Source organism: Maniola jurtina, chromosome 21 (assembly GCF_905333055.1).
Source record: "Maniola jurtina chromosome 21, ilManJurt1.1, whole genome shotgun sequence".
NCBI classification, from domain to species: domain Eukaryota; kingdom Metazoa; phylum Arthropoda; class Insecta; order Lepidoptera; family Nymphalidae; genus Maniola; species Maniola jurtina.
Genome location: NC_060049.1, coordinates 4,087,992 through 4,102,926, shown reverse-complemented (window position 1 = coordinate 4,102,926; position 14,935 = coordinate 4,087,992). Strand labels below are relative to the sequence as shown.

At 37.7% G+C, this 14,935-nt stretch overlaps 2 protein-coding genes across 2 annotated transcripts in view; one reads left to right on the top strand and one right to left on the bottom strand.

Moving 5' to 3' along the window:
- The window catches only part of LOC123876090 (carbonic anhydrase-related protein 10-like), a 112,635-nt gene that overhangs the window by 83,118 nt on the left and 14,582 nt on the right, over positions 1-14,935 (bottom strand). The window lies entirely within an intron of this gene.
- LOC123876540 (fibrohexamerin-like) lies at positions 5,822-7,965 on the top strand. Its single transcript, XM_045922847.1, has 4 exons — positions 5,822-5,849; positions 6,030-6,252; positions 6,956-7,098; positions 7,823-7,965. Exons 1-4 carry the CDS (start codon positions 5,822-5,824, stop codon positions 7,963-7,965), a joined length of 537 nt encoding a protein of 178 aa, XP_045778803.1.

Genomic DNA, 14,935 nt, shown 5'->3' with positions numbered 1-14,935 from the left:
TTTTAAGACCGCATAACTTTGAAACCGAATATTTTAACAGAAATCTGGAAAACCACAGACATAGATATTAGTTTCTAGAATATGTCTGCAAAATTTCATAGACTTTGGTTGCTTAATATTCAAATGAAATTGGAACTACGATTGTATGAAACGAGTGACGGAGAGAGCCCTCTTGACGCTTTCCCTGTAACTTTGACGGTCTACCCGGCGCAGTGGTAAGCGCTGTGGTCTTATTAGTTGGAGCTCCCGGGTTCGATTCCCGGCAAGGACTCGGAATTTTATCATTTCTAAATTGGCCTGGTCACACCGATTTTAATTTAGTTTTTCTGTTTGAAAGGTGGCTTGATCGAGAGTGTTCTTAGCTATATTCCAAGAAAATCGGTTCAGCCGTTTGAAAGTTATCACCTCTTTTCTAGTTACTGTAACCTTCACTTGTCGGGGGTGTTATAAATTTTTAATTTACACTTGTGTAGTAGAATGGTGAAGGGGTAACAAAGTCGTGAAGTTCCTGAGCAGGCTCTCCAATTATTTCAAAATTAAATAATAATTTCACAGGATCGCTGACAACAACTACGGTAATTCCATGTACCGATGAAATACAGTTGGATAGAAGCGAGACGTATGCATTTGTTGACGATGCAAGGCCTAGATTCAACTTCGGACCCAAGGCGTTCGTCAGTTCAGGTAAAGCAAAAAAAAGCTTCTGGGTTCCTTGAAGTGGGGGATTTTAGCCCATGGGAAGGTCATTGACAATTTTTACTCTGGGAGCAAATCTTTACTTATTCTGTTATCCACCCTAAAACAGCCAAAGGGCGTATACTCGGAAAGGTCGTCTATCCACTCCGGACTTAAAATTATTAAGTACTAGCTGATGCCCGCAGCTTCGCCCGCGTGGATTGGTGAGATCCCCTGCAGCATTAGTATTGAGGAGTTGGACTCCAAATCTTTTATGAAACAATGTCGCAAAGTTCCTCTATCGATTAAAAAAGAAGTGACGCAAATCGGTTCAGAAATCTCGGAGATTTCGGTGTAAATAGGTAGAAAAACACAACTCCCTTTTTGAAAGTCGGTTAAAAAAGTAGCCTATGTTACTCCCTGGTCAATTCTCTACTTGTCTGTGAAAATCCCGTCAAAATCGGTTCAGCCGTTCCCAAGATTAGCCTTTTCAAACAGACAGACAGACAGACAGACAAAAATTTTAAAAACGTGTGATTCAGTTATAGTATCGTTCAAATAACCATATGACCTTAATATGCGGTAGTTATTTCGAAATTACAGACAGACACTCCAATTTTATTTATTAGTATAGATACAAATTCTCCGTCCGAGGTGGATAAATGGACACAAACAGTAAACATATACGAAATAATAAAATAAAAAACAGAAAACTAAAGAGACGAAAAAAAAATGACTTATTATTTTTCAGATTCAGGCGTGCGAGAGACATTACCAGCACTGCAGGCCAACTTGCCCATAATTGTGCAAGAGTTCTTCCTGACCGAAGCAGCATTCTTCGCTGCGACCTATATACAAAATAATATTTGTGATTTCGGACTTAAATTACTTTAAGCGTTTGATTTATTAAACGATTAAGTTTAATAAAATAAATAAAGCAAGTATCTATTGTGTGTGTGTTTTTTATTTATTTATTGACTAGCGCTTTCAATCAGACTTAATGGCAAGCCTTACATGGAGTGCACTTGTCTAGAAGATACCTATTCATTCTCGAAGACACATAATTATACACATATTAAAATTAGAAGGGAAAACTGATTCCGTAAGGTCGCTCCGTATAGTATTTACAAGTGTAAATTAAAAATTTATAACACCCCCGACAAGTGAAGGTTACAGTAACTAGAAAAGAGCTGATAACTTTCAAACGGCTGAATCAATTTTCTTGGATTATAGCCAAGAATACTCTCGATCAAGCCACCTTTTAAACAAAAAAACTTAATTAAAATCGGTTCATTAGTTTAGGAGCTATGATGCCACAGACAGATACACAGATACACACGTCAAACTTATAACACCCCTCTTTTTGGGTCGGGGGTTAGAAATACAATGTCTAGCGATACATTGTATTCTAGTGGTCATAAAAATTACAATAATATGTAACGATATTAATAATAAATATTCATGTTACGCGCTAACCTCCATTTCGTAGTTTTTTAACCGACTTCAAAAAAAGGAGGAGGTTCCCAATTCGTCGGAATCTTTTTTTTTCGTCATCTTCAAAACACGTGAACAAACAGAATTTGTTTTTTCTAGTTTGCAGTGGCAGTTGAAGCCCGTTTTTTGGAATGGCTGTAGCTATCCTTTTTTAGTTTTTAGGAAAAATTTGCATAGCTGCCATTTCTGTTATTTTAGCAGGCTCTTCTACAGACCGTTCACTATAACTTGTCCCCTACCGTCATGTTGGCACCATTGCTTTGTCTGTTTTATTCGTTACAAATTAGGGTCTATTATTGTGTGTATTGCAATCGTGCCAACATGAAGTCAGGCGACAAGTTACAGTAAACGGTCTGTACAGATTTTTTTTCAAAGGACTTGAAAGTGCTTCCCTTATTGAAGCTTGTCAATAATAATATTCATTGTCAACAATAATATACCTAGGTAGGTAGTTTGTGTAAAAGAAGTAGATATGTTACATACACGTCTAAAGCCGGCTCTACACTCGCACGTGAAGTCGCGCCGTTATTTCACGCCGTGAATATATGCCGCGATCCACGCATAAACTGTGTCCTTCCGCACTCGCAAATCTTCACAGTCTTGTCCGCGCCGCGAGTGTAGAGCCCATTTAAAACGCGAAAGCCCGCGACAACTGCGAATCACGAGTGTAGATGTTGTTTACGCCTTCGCGTTCGCGCTTCGCGCCTTTCCGCGATCAGTGTCGGTTTTTGGTCCGTGACTAAGGGTTTGCGGCGCGCAAACGTGAACGCATCGTCAACGTCACGAACAAGACTGTGAAGATTTGCGAGTGTGGAGGGACACAGTTCACGCGTGGATCGCGGCATACATTCACGGCGTGAAATAACGGCGCGACTTCACGTGCGAATGTAGAGCCGGCTTTAAGCGAAGACAAAATTGCCGCATTTGACTCACATATTTTGTAAAGCACTAAGTATATACAATTATACAGAATGTAACCAGAATGACAGCAAAAACGAAGACAGGTGACAATACTGATGATTACTGATAAGATATCACAAAAAAAAAACCGCGAAAAAATAAAATGAAAAAATCACGTAATTTTAACCCTCGACCCAAAAAGAGGGGTGTTATAAGTTTGACGTGTGTATTTGTGTATCTGTCTGTGGCATCGTAGCTCCTAAACTAATGAACCGATTTTAGTTTAGTTTTTTTCTTTGAGAGGTAGCTTGATCGAGAGTGTTCTTAGCTATAATCCAAGAAAATCGGTTCAGCCGTTTGAGAGTTATCAGCTCTTTTCTAGTTACTGTAACCTTCAATTGTCGGGGGTGTTATAAATTTTTAATTCACACTTGTTTAAAGTTTACAATATAATATTGCAAATAATACACCTGACTGACGCTAGAGGTCAACAAACGTTGCATAAGTAGGCCACCCGGAGTCAATGCCGCGTCGTAGATGGGGCATTGACTCAAACTTTGCACGCTATACTTACATTGTGGGTTTGAAAAATACTAAATCACTAAAACTACAAAATAAGGCAATTTATTTTTTAAGATTATTGGCATTCGATTGTGTTTAGATGGTTTAATAATAACGCTAAGTTTTTGCTAGCGTTCTGGTTACATTCTGTATATCTCTTTTACGTGCGTTTTGTATCCTATGTCTTACACATTAACAAGAACTCTTATCAAACCTACAAAACCGAAGTTAATGATATTAGTGAGTACGGGAAGATCTTGAGAATTCATTTCGTAAGGTCTAAGAATAGGTATGGTCGGCTTCAGAATTCGAGTAGCAATTTCGCTAAACCATAAGCATGAAAAACCTGCACTCATGACCTTTTTTCTATAAATACGCCACACACCTAACACGTGTACATAACCGTGCCTCGCGAATATGATCATTAAAGTGCTAAACGACTTAAGGCCTTTGACTGTACATTGGCCTACTTAACTCCTTCTTTGTCATATGTATAATGAGACGTGTAGGTATAGGTATAATAGGTAAATGATGATGAAATGTCTTGTATGAATTTTTCAACACTAAGATTCCATGGCCCTAAGGGTCTCCACGGCAAACGGAACAAAGTATAAGCAAACCAATTAAATGGTGTTTGCTCCAGAATATCAGTGGTATCATAATTGAGTAAATATCTAGGTATGTAGTTGCAATTAAGTACCTAGGTACATCAAATTAAAAAAATTAAAGTCGGCTTAGGGCGTCATAATTACCGTTCATAATAACTACCACGAGAAATAATTGTACACGCATTAGATGAAAAAATTCGTGGAATGTGATTATAATTAGCCTGAATTTGTTGAATTATTGTTAATGAACACGTCAGTTTGTTTAAGTTTTTTTTTTTAAAGTGAGTCAATTATATAAAGACATAGACCACAGGTAAATGGTGGTCTCCTGCCAGGCTAGCATGGGCAGTAGATTGGTTAGTATTCTAATGAGAGACGAACTACGTTTGTATGGAGCGAGTGACGGAGAGACCCCTCTTAAGCGTGTATGTATGCGACACAAAATCGTGGACTGAGGAAACTATCTCTAAAAGTATATTTTCAAACTTGAATTTGAAAAAAAAACAACTTCTTCATTTTATAATACTTTAATAAGGATAGTACCTGAACCTGATGTATCAAAATAGCGGCAGTACAATAGAATCCCACCAAAAACATTTCATGTAAAAAGTTAGCCAAGACTCACAAGTTCATAATGTTTTCACTGTTAAAAAGTTATGAGATCTCTAGTAGAGCCAAGCCCCTAGCTGAGCTTAGATTTGTGCTGGCCATGGGACCTATCCCAAGTCCAAAGTAATATAGCTCTTAAATGTTCTTGACTATATCACATTTATAACAATAAATAACAAATCACTCTACTTACAAGCTCTGATTCTACAAACCCTACATCTTGGTAAAAAAAAAGACGGCTTGGCCGTTTAATAACTTTTAACGTTTAATATGTTATGTCATGTAATAGTTTTACGAACACTAAACGGCCAAGCCGTACTTTTTTTACCAAGATATAGGGTTTGTAGAATCAGAGCTTGTAAGTAGAGTGATTTGTTATTTATATAGGTATTAATAAATCTGTAACCATAAAAGCTAGATATTTGATACTTAGTATATTTGGTAAGTTTGCTGAGGACACCTTATACTGAAAATTTCAGCTTTCTAGCGTCATCCAGACCGAAGTTATGACGGGTCGAAAATACGGCGAAACACTTCGAGAAAAAGGTACTACGTAGCGCCCCGGCCGCCGTTTGGCTCGTCTTGGCGGGGGCACTGCCGTGCCCCCTGATTATAGTACATGTAATACTCAAATATCAATGTAACTAAACAAAGGTTTGGCCCGATATTACCATGTTACATAGTAAGTAATAATCACAAAACTTAGTATGCTTAGTGATTATTACTATGTAACATGCTATCATTCAATCTATAAAAGTATACGTCGAGTGATAAAGGCGAATTGTTCCAATATGATTTTGAAAACGTTAGTGTGTTTGGGTCTTTTCATTGTTGGCTGTCTAGCGCATGTAAGTGAGACTGCCTATAAAGGTATTTCCACAGGTAAATATATTTTTAAAAGTTTTTTATTAGGTTGTTTTGGTCAAATGTTGTCATTTCTAACTGATTTTTCGGCTATTTCTAATAATGTGACGATGGATGTGAGAAATGTAAGAAAAGGAGGTAATTGCACAGAGTAACCATTGAGTTTCTTGCTGAATTTTTCCTCTCGATATAAAGGGCATTCCTAACCAAAAACGTATGTCAAAGTTTATTCAACTAACTCCATTATTATTATTTAATTTCCATTAAGCTATTACTGTTTCCAAAAAAATATACATAATCGAACCTATTTTTTTTCAGATGAAAATGACCTATCAAACATCAAAAGGCCATGTCGTGTGTACGATATGTTCTGCATCAGGAAGTACTTTGCCAAGCACTCTCGTTGTAAGGAAGCCCTCGGACCAGCACCGACTCCATTGTATAAAGCTCAGTCTACTTTTTATATACCGAGAGCGAATTTGACCATAACATCACTTAGGGTTGAGTATTCAGGAATCAATGGGCAAGTTGTGGAGTTTTAGTAAGTACCTACTAAGCCATTTTTTTATATTAAGTTCGGGTAAATTTAAAAATAGACGAACTCACCACTAAAAATAAATATAATTACAAAAAATATATACTGCTCAAATGCTGTTTAACTTTAGCTACTTATTTATTACAAGCTGATCTACCGATCTGATTACAGAAGACCGTGGCATATAGAAGTCCCTTTTTTTTTTGTTGACGCTTGGGAATGCATTTACGCATCCCCCCCGGAAGCTAGCCAGCCAGCCGTGAGGCAGCCAGCCAGCTGAGGGAGGGTATGTGGGACTCGCCGGCCGAGAGGCGACCGGAATACCCACTAAACCCCAGCGGCGCTACTGCGCGTCGCCTGGCGACTGGGTCACGGGAACGGCCGAAGCAAACAACCGCGACCCAGCCAGCGACGTCTGCCGAGGCAGACCCTCCACCGGGGACCTGCTCGGTCCCCAACACCGCACCTCCGGGACGCACCAACGAAGTGCGTCCCTCGACCCTGGACGCGCACGTCGCCCGTGTCCCATCCTACGCTTCGTCCACTGTGCCCTCTGCTAGTCAGAAGGACACGCAGAGACCTCCCCCCTGCCAGGTCATTAGCCATAGCCAACAATATCTGCGAAGAGAAATTACAAGAGACCTATGCTCAGCAGTGGGCGTCGGACCTGGATCATAATGAATATAATTACTTCTAATGTTATTTTTAGTATAAACAAGAAGACTAACAAGCTGGTGCTCGCAGTGGAATTCAAGGCCTTTATGTTTAGGGCTGATGAAAATTATTTTAGATTCCACCGTAGAGGAAAGGAACCTATTGTTAACATGGAACCAATCTTCAATATTACTTATCGTGAGTAAAGTTTGGACTTTACATTTAGGGCTAATGAAAAATATAATTTTAGATTCCACCGTAGAAGACACGAACCTAATGTTAACATAGCCCCAATTTTTAAAGTAACCTGTCGTTAGTAATGTTTGGACTTTACATTTAGGGCCAATGAAAATTATTTTAGACCAGCTGCTGCCCGCGACTTCGTCCGCGTGGATTTAGGTTTTTCAAAATCCCGTGGGAACTCTTTGATTTTCCGGGATAAAAAGTAGCCTATGTGCTAATCCAAGAAATTATCTCCATTTCAAATTTCAGCTAAATCCGTTCAGTAGTTTTTGCGTGAACGAGTAACAAACATACACACACACACATACAAACTTCCACCGTTGAGGAAAGGAACCTAACGCTAACATGGACCCAATCTTCAATATTACTTATCATGAGTAAAGTTTGGACTTTAAATTTAGGGCCAATGAAAATTATTTTAAATTCCACCGTAGAGGAATTATTAGGAAGAAACCTACCGTTAATATGGGCCCCATCTTTAAAGTTACTAAGTAAATTAAAAAAAAGCAAATAATCTCGTACGATACTCGTATTGTATAAACCTTTGCGTGTGAATCCGACTCGCACTTGACCGGATTTTAAAACTCGACAGTCTAAAATGAATGTACTATTTTTCCATTGTTTGTGTTTTCAGGCTGCTAGTAGCGTTTAGTAAAATAAATAAAACTTTTTCTTTCAGCTTCTCTTGTGGGGACAATTACCATACCAAATCTAAAGGATTTACGGTTTAAAGACAGCGAGTCTTTTCTGTACAGAGACGAGCCTGAACTTATTGTTGTGATTGGCCCTAGGGCATTCTCGGGCACTGGTAATGAACATTAATTATTTGTTTTTGTAATTTGTCTCAAATCTCATTTCCCAAAAAAATTTCAAAAAAAAAACCGACTTCAAAAACCACAAACACTAAAAAGTAAAAAATAATTTTTGTTTCTACACGGGTAATGTATGTATGAAGGCGGGCGAGCTTCACACTTAGATTTCTAGTTTCTTTTATTATTTTGAAGTCGGTTTTTATTTTTAATTTTTATTTCACAATTTTCAGTGGTCTCACTGTAATAAAATATGCTATGCTTAGTTAAAAAACTACTGTTTACTAAGCTATTACACTAATCGCGAGCAATTTGCTCCTACATAATATTGAGGAGTTCTGTTCTCCATCTCCGAAGATATTCATCAGATCTTCACGAAATTTATATGGGACCACCTGAAAAATATACCCTTTCAAACGAAAAACAAAATTTCCAAATCGGTCTAAGCGTCTCGAATTTTTTTTTAAATACGGGAGCTTTGTTTGCCCCGTGTTTTATTTTCACAATTACGGGTGTATGTATTAAGATACATTGCAATATATTGTAACCCGTAAAATACGGGGCATCTGACAATCCTATCCGCCGACCATCACGCTGGCGAAATGTGGATGGGCAGACTTCAGACGCCTTTGAAAACAATATGGGGATTTCTCAAGCATGCAAGTTTCCTCACAATATTTTCCTTCACCATTAAAGCAAGTGATATTTAATCGCTTAAAACGCACATAACTCAGAAAAGTTAAGGATCGAACCCCCGACGTCCGGGACAGGAGGCGGACGTGTTAACCACTAGGCTATCACAGAGTATTGTAAAAATAATACGAGGTAAACATTTCGAGGCTTAATAATTAAAATTGGCTGAATCACACTGGATTTGTTCAATTCCTTATTCCGAGTGAGATTACAATTAGATTGAGTCCACTGTACGCCCTAAAAAACTACCTTAAGTACTCTAAAACAGATCACTAACTCTTCTTATAATTTTTCAGATCCCCAAGTCATTGTGGAATTCAGCGAGAATATTCCGACGGATGCAATAGAAGGTCTTTTAACGGACGAAACATTCATTATTGGTTCATTTATTCAATATAACATATGTGATTTTTGTGTAGAGCTATTATAAAATGTGGATGCGCCATTCAGTGCTATATTGTGTACAAGTGTATGCCCGCGTGTTTCCCCATCTCGCCCACCTCTCCCACACCTATCCCATCTTTCCCCACCTCCCCTTACCTTTCCCAACCTATCCCCATCGTAATTTATTCAGTTGCTACTAAATAATTCTCGATGCTAGATATAATGAGAAATGATCACGTAGACTGATGTTTAGTATTTTTCATGACTAAACTTTGTATAATCTGTGTCTACATGATTGTATGTAATCTGTTAAATATCTATCAAATCAAATGTATCTCTTTTCACCCTGACTGGAATAAAACGGACGTGTTTACAAGCTGCTTCGCCTTTAATTTGAATAATCCTATAAAACACTGGGTTGGAGCACCGTAAAGAAGAACTACAAGGTCGGTGAGTGTCTTAGACCCTGCAGAAGCTGTAGTCGACACGAAACGCCTGCAATCCTAAACAACTGAGTGAGTACTAGTACCTAAACAAGTGAGTGATCATAACTTTGGGACAGAAGGTGTTGGGGCAGACCCCTTTTAAGTGGACAGATCAAATCATAAGATTCGCAGTTACCCCCGTGTATACCATAGATAAAATAGTGCTGTGTACAGACAATACAAGGCCGTAGAGTGTATAAGTCACTACAAAAATATAACCGAATTCCTTGAGTAAAACGCCGTTCTTCTCTATATAATTTTATTTTTACTTTTTGATTGAAAATGTGATAGCCTTATCTCATCACTGTACAAATCATACCCACGTGGAACGGTGTCAAGAATACTGGCTGCATTTCCGTGCTAGACAGCCAGCCTGATCCTTTGCGCAAAAAAATGAGCCCGTCCTTCTGTCACCAGAAGAGGTCAGTAATCTTTACCTAATTAAGAGTAGCGCCTGCTAGACAGACAGAAATCAGAGTATCGGTAGTATTTAAGTTTTTAGTAATTAATCCTCCAGTACTTATATCAAATAATTTGATAATTGAATGAAGATTTAGGACGATGCTATCAAGTTGATAATAATCAATCATTAATCAATATTATAATTACTAAGCTATGGCAGCTCAGTAGTTAATTATACTATGTAAGTGTAACATTGATCACGCTATCATTAAAATCTTATAAAAACGTGTGAAGATGAATTAACATGAATTATTGTTCCAATATGATTTTGAAAACGTTAGTGTGTTTGGGTCTTTTCATTGTTGGCTGCCTAGCCAAAAGTGAGACTGCCTATAAAGGTATTTCCACAGGTGAATATATTTCTTAAAGCTTTTTATTGGGTTTTTTATTCAAAATATTGCGAACTAAAGTTAATCGAGTAAATGCGAGTATAAGTTTTGCGATATCAAATACCACATAACTTTCTACGTCACCGTCGAGAATGGCAGCCGTTTTCGTACAAAATTACGACAAGAATACCAATTAGATGTAATTTGGCAGTACGAGTGCTACAGAGCGCCGGGCGCGAACTCAGAAGAAGCAGATTCGAATCCTGCCGTTTCAGCAAATTTTGATACGTATTTAAAAATTACTTACTTTATTAGAAAAGCAATTCCAAACCAGTGCCCAGCTAATTAACTGATTTCTTGGAAACTTCTAACTGTACGTATAGGTAATGAAAAGTGGCAGATACATATATGTAGTTTGGGTGACAATAGATTATTATGGTTCCATTGAGCATCTCTGAGGATGGAAGTGAGAGGCGCTGAAATTTCAGTAATTGAATATTTAAAAAGAGCAACTAGTTCTGATTCTTCTCGACAGGAAGGGCATTCTTAAACAAGTACTTAACGTTCGTAAAAATTTATTTGAGTACAGATTTTTCTATTTTTATTCTATTTGTATTCCTAAAAAAAGATTACGTAGACGAGTTCAATTATTATTATTATTCTTTCAGACGAAAATGACCTATCACATATTGAGAGGCCATGCCGTGTGTACGATATGTTCTGCATCAGGAAGTACTTTGCCAAGCACTCTCGATGTAAGGAATCCCTCGGACCAGCACCGACTCCGTTGTATAAAGCTCAGTCTACGTACTATCTACCGAGAGTGAATTTGACTGTCACATCGCTTAGGGTTGAGTATTCAGGGATCAATGGACAAGTTGTGGAGTTTTAGTAAGTACTTTACTACCACTTTACTAGGGTTCCGTACCTAAAAATAAAAAAAGGAACCCTTATAGGATCACTTTGTTGTCTGTCTGTCTGTATGTGTGTCTGACAAGACTGTCACGAAAACCTATAGGGTACTTCCCGTTGACCTAGGGCAGGTGGGTATAGCACAATTGAATTTGTGGTTACATCACAAAAAATAATAATTAAAATGTGTTCACAAAAAAAAAATTAACTAAATCAGATATATGTAGATGGCGCAATCCGTCATTAACTTGCAGTGTTCTACATACAAAGGTGGGGTTTGAACCATCGACCTTTCGGAATTCAGTCCGCTCCTCAACCGTTGAGCTATCGAGGCTCTTTATTTTGGTATTAGGTATTAGGTATTATTAATTCATATTCAGCAGGGCGCTAATTTTCAGCTGTGACCCAGGTGACGTCACAACTACAACAGTATAAGAAAGCTGTTAATAATAAGCACTGAGTTGAGTTGGGGTAACCAGACGATACCAGTTGGCAGTTTATTGAAATAATATAATTTCAGACGTTATTTTTAGTGTTAACAAGAAGACTAACAAGCTGCTGCTCGCGGTCGAATTCAAGGACTTTATGTTTAGCGCTGGTGAAAATTATCTTAGATTCAACCGTAGAGGAAAGGAACCTATTGTTAACATGGAGCCCATCTTCAATGTTACTTTTTGTGAGTATAATCCTATTACTAAGCCCTATCAGACCGTGCGTCTGTCTTCTATTTGTATGTCAGCGGGCTGTATCTCATAAACCGTAAGAGGTAGAGTTATCATTGTGTAGATATTTCTCTTGCCGCTATAACAATAAATAATGAATATTTCAAAATGGCCGCCACGTTAATTTAAAAAAAATCAAAAGTATTATTTCTTGTACGATGATACGGAACCCTTCGTGTACGAGTTCGACTCACACTTGACCGGTTTTTCATAATTCGACAGCTTAAAATGAATAAATATATCTTGTTCAACCCTGTACATTACTAACTGTTTGTGTTTTTTGGCTGCTAGTAGCGTTTGGTAAAACTAATAAAACTTTTTTTCCAGCGTCATTTGTGGTGACGATCACCATACCAAATCTAAAGGACTTACAGTTTACGAAAAGCGAGTCTTTCCTGTACGGCAACGACCCTACACCCAGATTTGTGGTTGGCCCTAGGGCTTTCTTGGGCACTGGTAATGAAAATGATTTTTTTCATCTCACTAGATTTGAAAGGTTTTCCTTGTCTTTCGAAATCTGCGGGATCATAATAAGGTCATTTTAACCGCAAGCGTGGAAAAATTATTCAAAAGTTGAACGTCACTAACTATTTTATCTAACTTTTTTCTTTCTATGAAAAAACAACACTTATAAAAACGATCAGAAACGCTGTTCATCCTTACAATCCTTAATATAATTACTATTATAGATTTTAGTGACCCGTTGGAACAGTTCATTAATATGAATTAAACATAATACCTACCTACTCCGTTTCAGGTTTATTATAGCAATAAACAATGTAAAGAATTTATTTTATGCTCTACGAATTTTAAATTTAAATTCTGAACACGTCAAAAAAAACTTTATTCAAAATTTTCTTGTGCTCTTACATTTAGCGTTGTAGTGAAGTAAAAAGTTGTGTGTTTTACATGGCTGCAAATTTATTTGCGCTCATATCTTTGAATTCCTCGCTACGCTCACGATTCAATTTTTGAACCACTCGCCTTCGCTGGCTCGCCAAAATAACAACTTTGTAGCATTGCATAACCATTTGATGACAAAAGCAATGGGAGGATCTAGGTTGGAGTGCGCTTGCCTAGAGGACGCCTATTCGCTCTTGACGTGAAGGTACCTATTTTATTAAAATTGTCTAACATTTTTTTTCAGATCCCCAAGTGCAAGAAACTTTAGTGAAATTCGTCGAGAGTCCTCCGTCGGATGTAAGAGAGGCTCTTTTTACTGACGAAACGTTTTTCATTGGTTCATTTATTCAATATAATATATGTGATTTTGGTATAGAATTACTATAAAATGTAGATACGCCACGCCATTCAGTGATATAATTATTTTTGTAAAGAAATAAATAAAGATTCAAATCATTATTCATACTTTGGTTACCTGGAAGAGATCGGTAGGAAGTGATAATGCCGTGATAATTGTAACATTAGTACAAATTATGCCCGCGTGGAATGGCGCTAAGGATACTGGCTGCATTTCCGCGCCGGACTGCCAGGCTGATACTTTGCTCAAAAAATAAGCCTGCCCTTCTGTCACCAGATGAGGTCATTTATCTTTACCTAACTAAAGGGTGCTACCTTTAGTTGCCTGCTGCATCAGAAATCAGGCCGTATAATATTATATTAATTAAGTATTTAAGTAATACTCAAGTAGCTATATTAAAGATAATTGAATGAATATTTAGGCCGATATTATCATGTTACCTACATATTTAATAAAATAATCACTAGTTAAGCTATGGCAGCTCAGTGATTTATTTAAAATATTATGTAAAATTGATCACGCTATCATTAAAATACATATAAATACGTATGAAGAGTAATTAAAATGAATTATTTCAATATGATTTTGAAAACATTAGTGTGTTTGGATCTTTTTATTTTTGGCTGTTTAGCCGTAAGTGAGACTGCCTATAAAGGGATTTCCACAGGTAAATATATTTTTAAAAGTTTTTTATTAGGTTGTCTTGGTCAAGTGTTGTCATTCCCTCGAAATTGTCAACTGATTTTTCGGCTACTTCTAACTGCCCGGATACGTGTAGGTGGTATGGGTGACAATAGATGATTATGGTTCCATTGGGCGTCTCCGAAGATGGAGGTGAGAGTCGCTGAGTTTTGAGTTTCTTGCTGATTCTTTTCGATAGGAAGGGCATTCCTAACAAGTAAAGGCTCTTTTATGGAGACGCGGCGCGTTGCCCGTTGCGTGGTGCGTTGCGTCGTGCGTCGTACTACGCCATATTATACAAGAAACGCTTCTGCATAAACGCTATCATATTTGACCACATTATTATGTTTGAGTTGCCAGCGCGGCGCGACGCACCAAGTGACGTGCAACGCGCCGCGGCTCCAGATAAAAAGTTGAGAAAAATTCAAGGATCTTTCCATTCCTATTTTTTTTCTATTCCTAAAAAACTAAGAACAAAAAATCGGTTAAACTGTTGGGCCGTGAAAAGGTAGCAGACAGACAGACAGACAGACACACTTTCGCATTTATAATATTAGTATGGATTGTGAACTTTTACAAAATACAGGAATTTGTTTTCGTAGCTATTTTTATGATATCTTATCAGTAATCATCAGTACTATCACCTGTCGTCGTTTTGCTAGAGTTCTGGTTACACCCTGTATAATCGAGTTCAATAATTATTTTTCAGACGAAAATGACCTGTCATACATCGAAAGGCCTTGTCGATTGTACGATATGTTCTGCATCAGGAAATACTTTGCCAAGCACTCTCGTTGTAAGGAAGCCCTCGGACCAGCGCCGACTCCGTTGTATAAAGCTCAGTCTACGTTCTATCTACCGAGAATTAATTTGACTGTAACAGCGCTTAGGGTTGAGTATTCAGGAATCAATGGACAAGTTGTTGAGTTTTAGTAAGTGCTTAACAACTTTTTCATTTAGTTATGATTGATCCATATTCAGCAAGACGCTGATTTTCTGCTGTGACGTCACAACACAACTACAACAGTAAATGATGATGTATGTAAGGAAGCAC

Excerpts from the sequence above, each read along its gene's own strand:
- LOC123876540 (XM_045922847.1), top strand. The coding sequence starts at position 5,822 with ATGGATGTGAGAAATGTAAGAAAAGGAG. Across the intron at positions 6,253-6,955 it reads GGGCAAGTTGTGGAGTTTTA|TATAAACAAGAAGACTAACA; the intron begins GTAAGTACCTAC and ends TGTTATTTTTAG. Across the intron at positions 7,099-7,822 it reads AATCTTCAATATTACTTATC|CTTCTCTTGTGGGGACAATT; the intron begins GTGAGTAAAGTT and ends TTTTTCTTTCAG.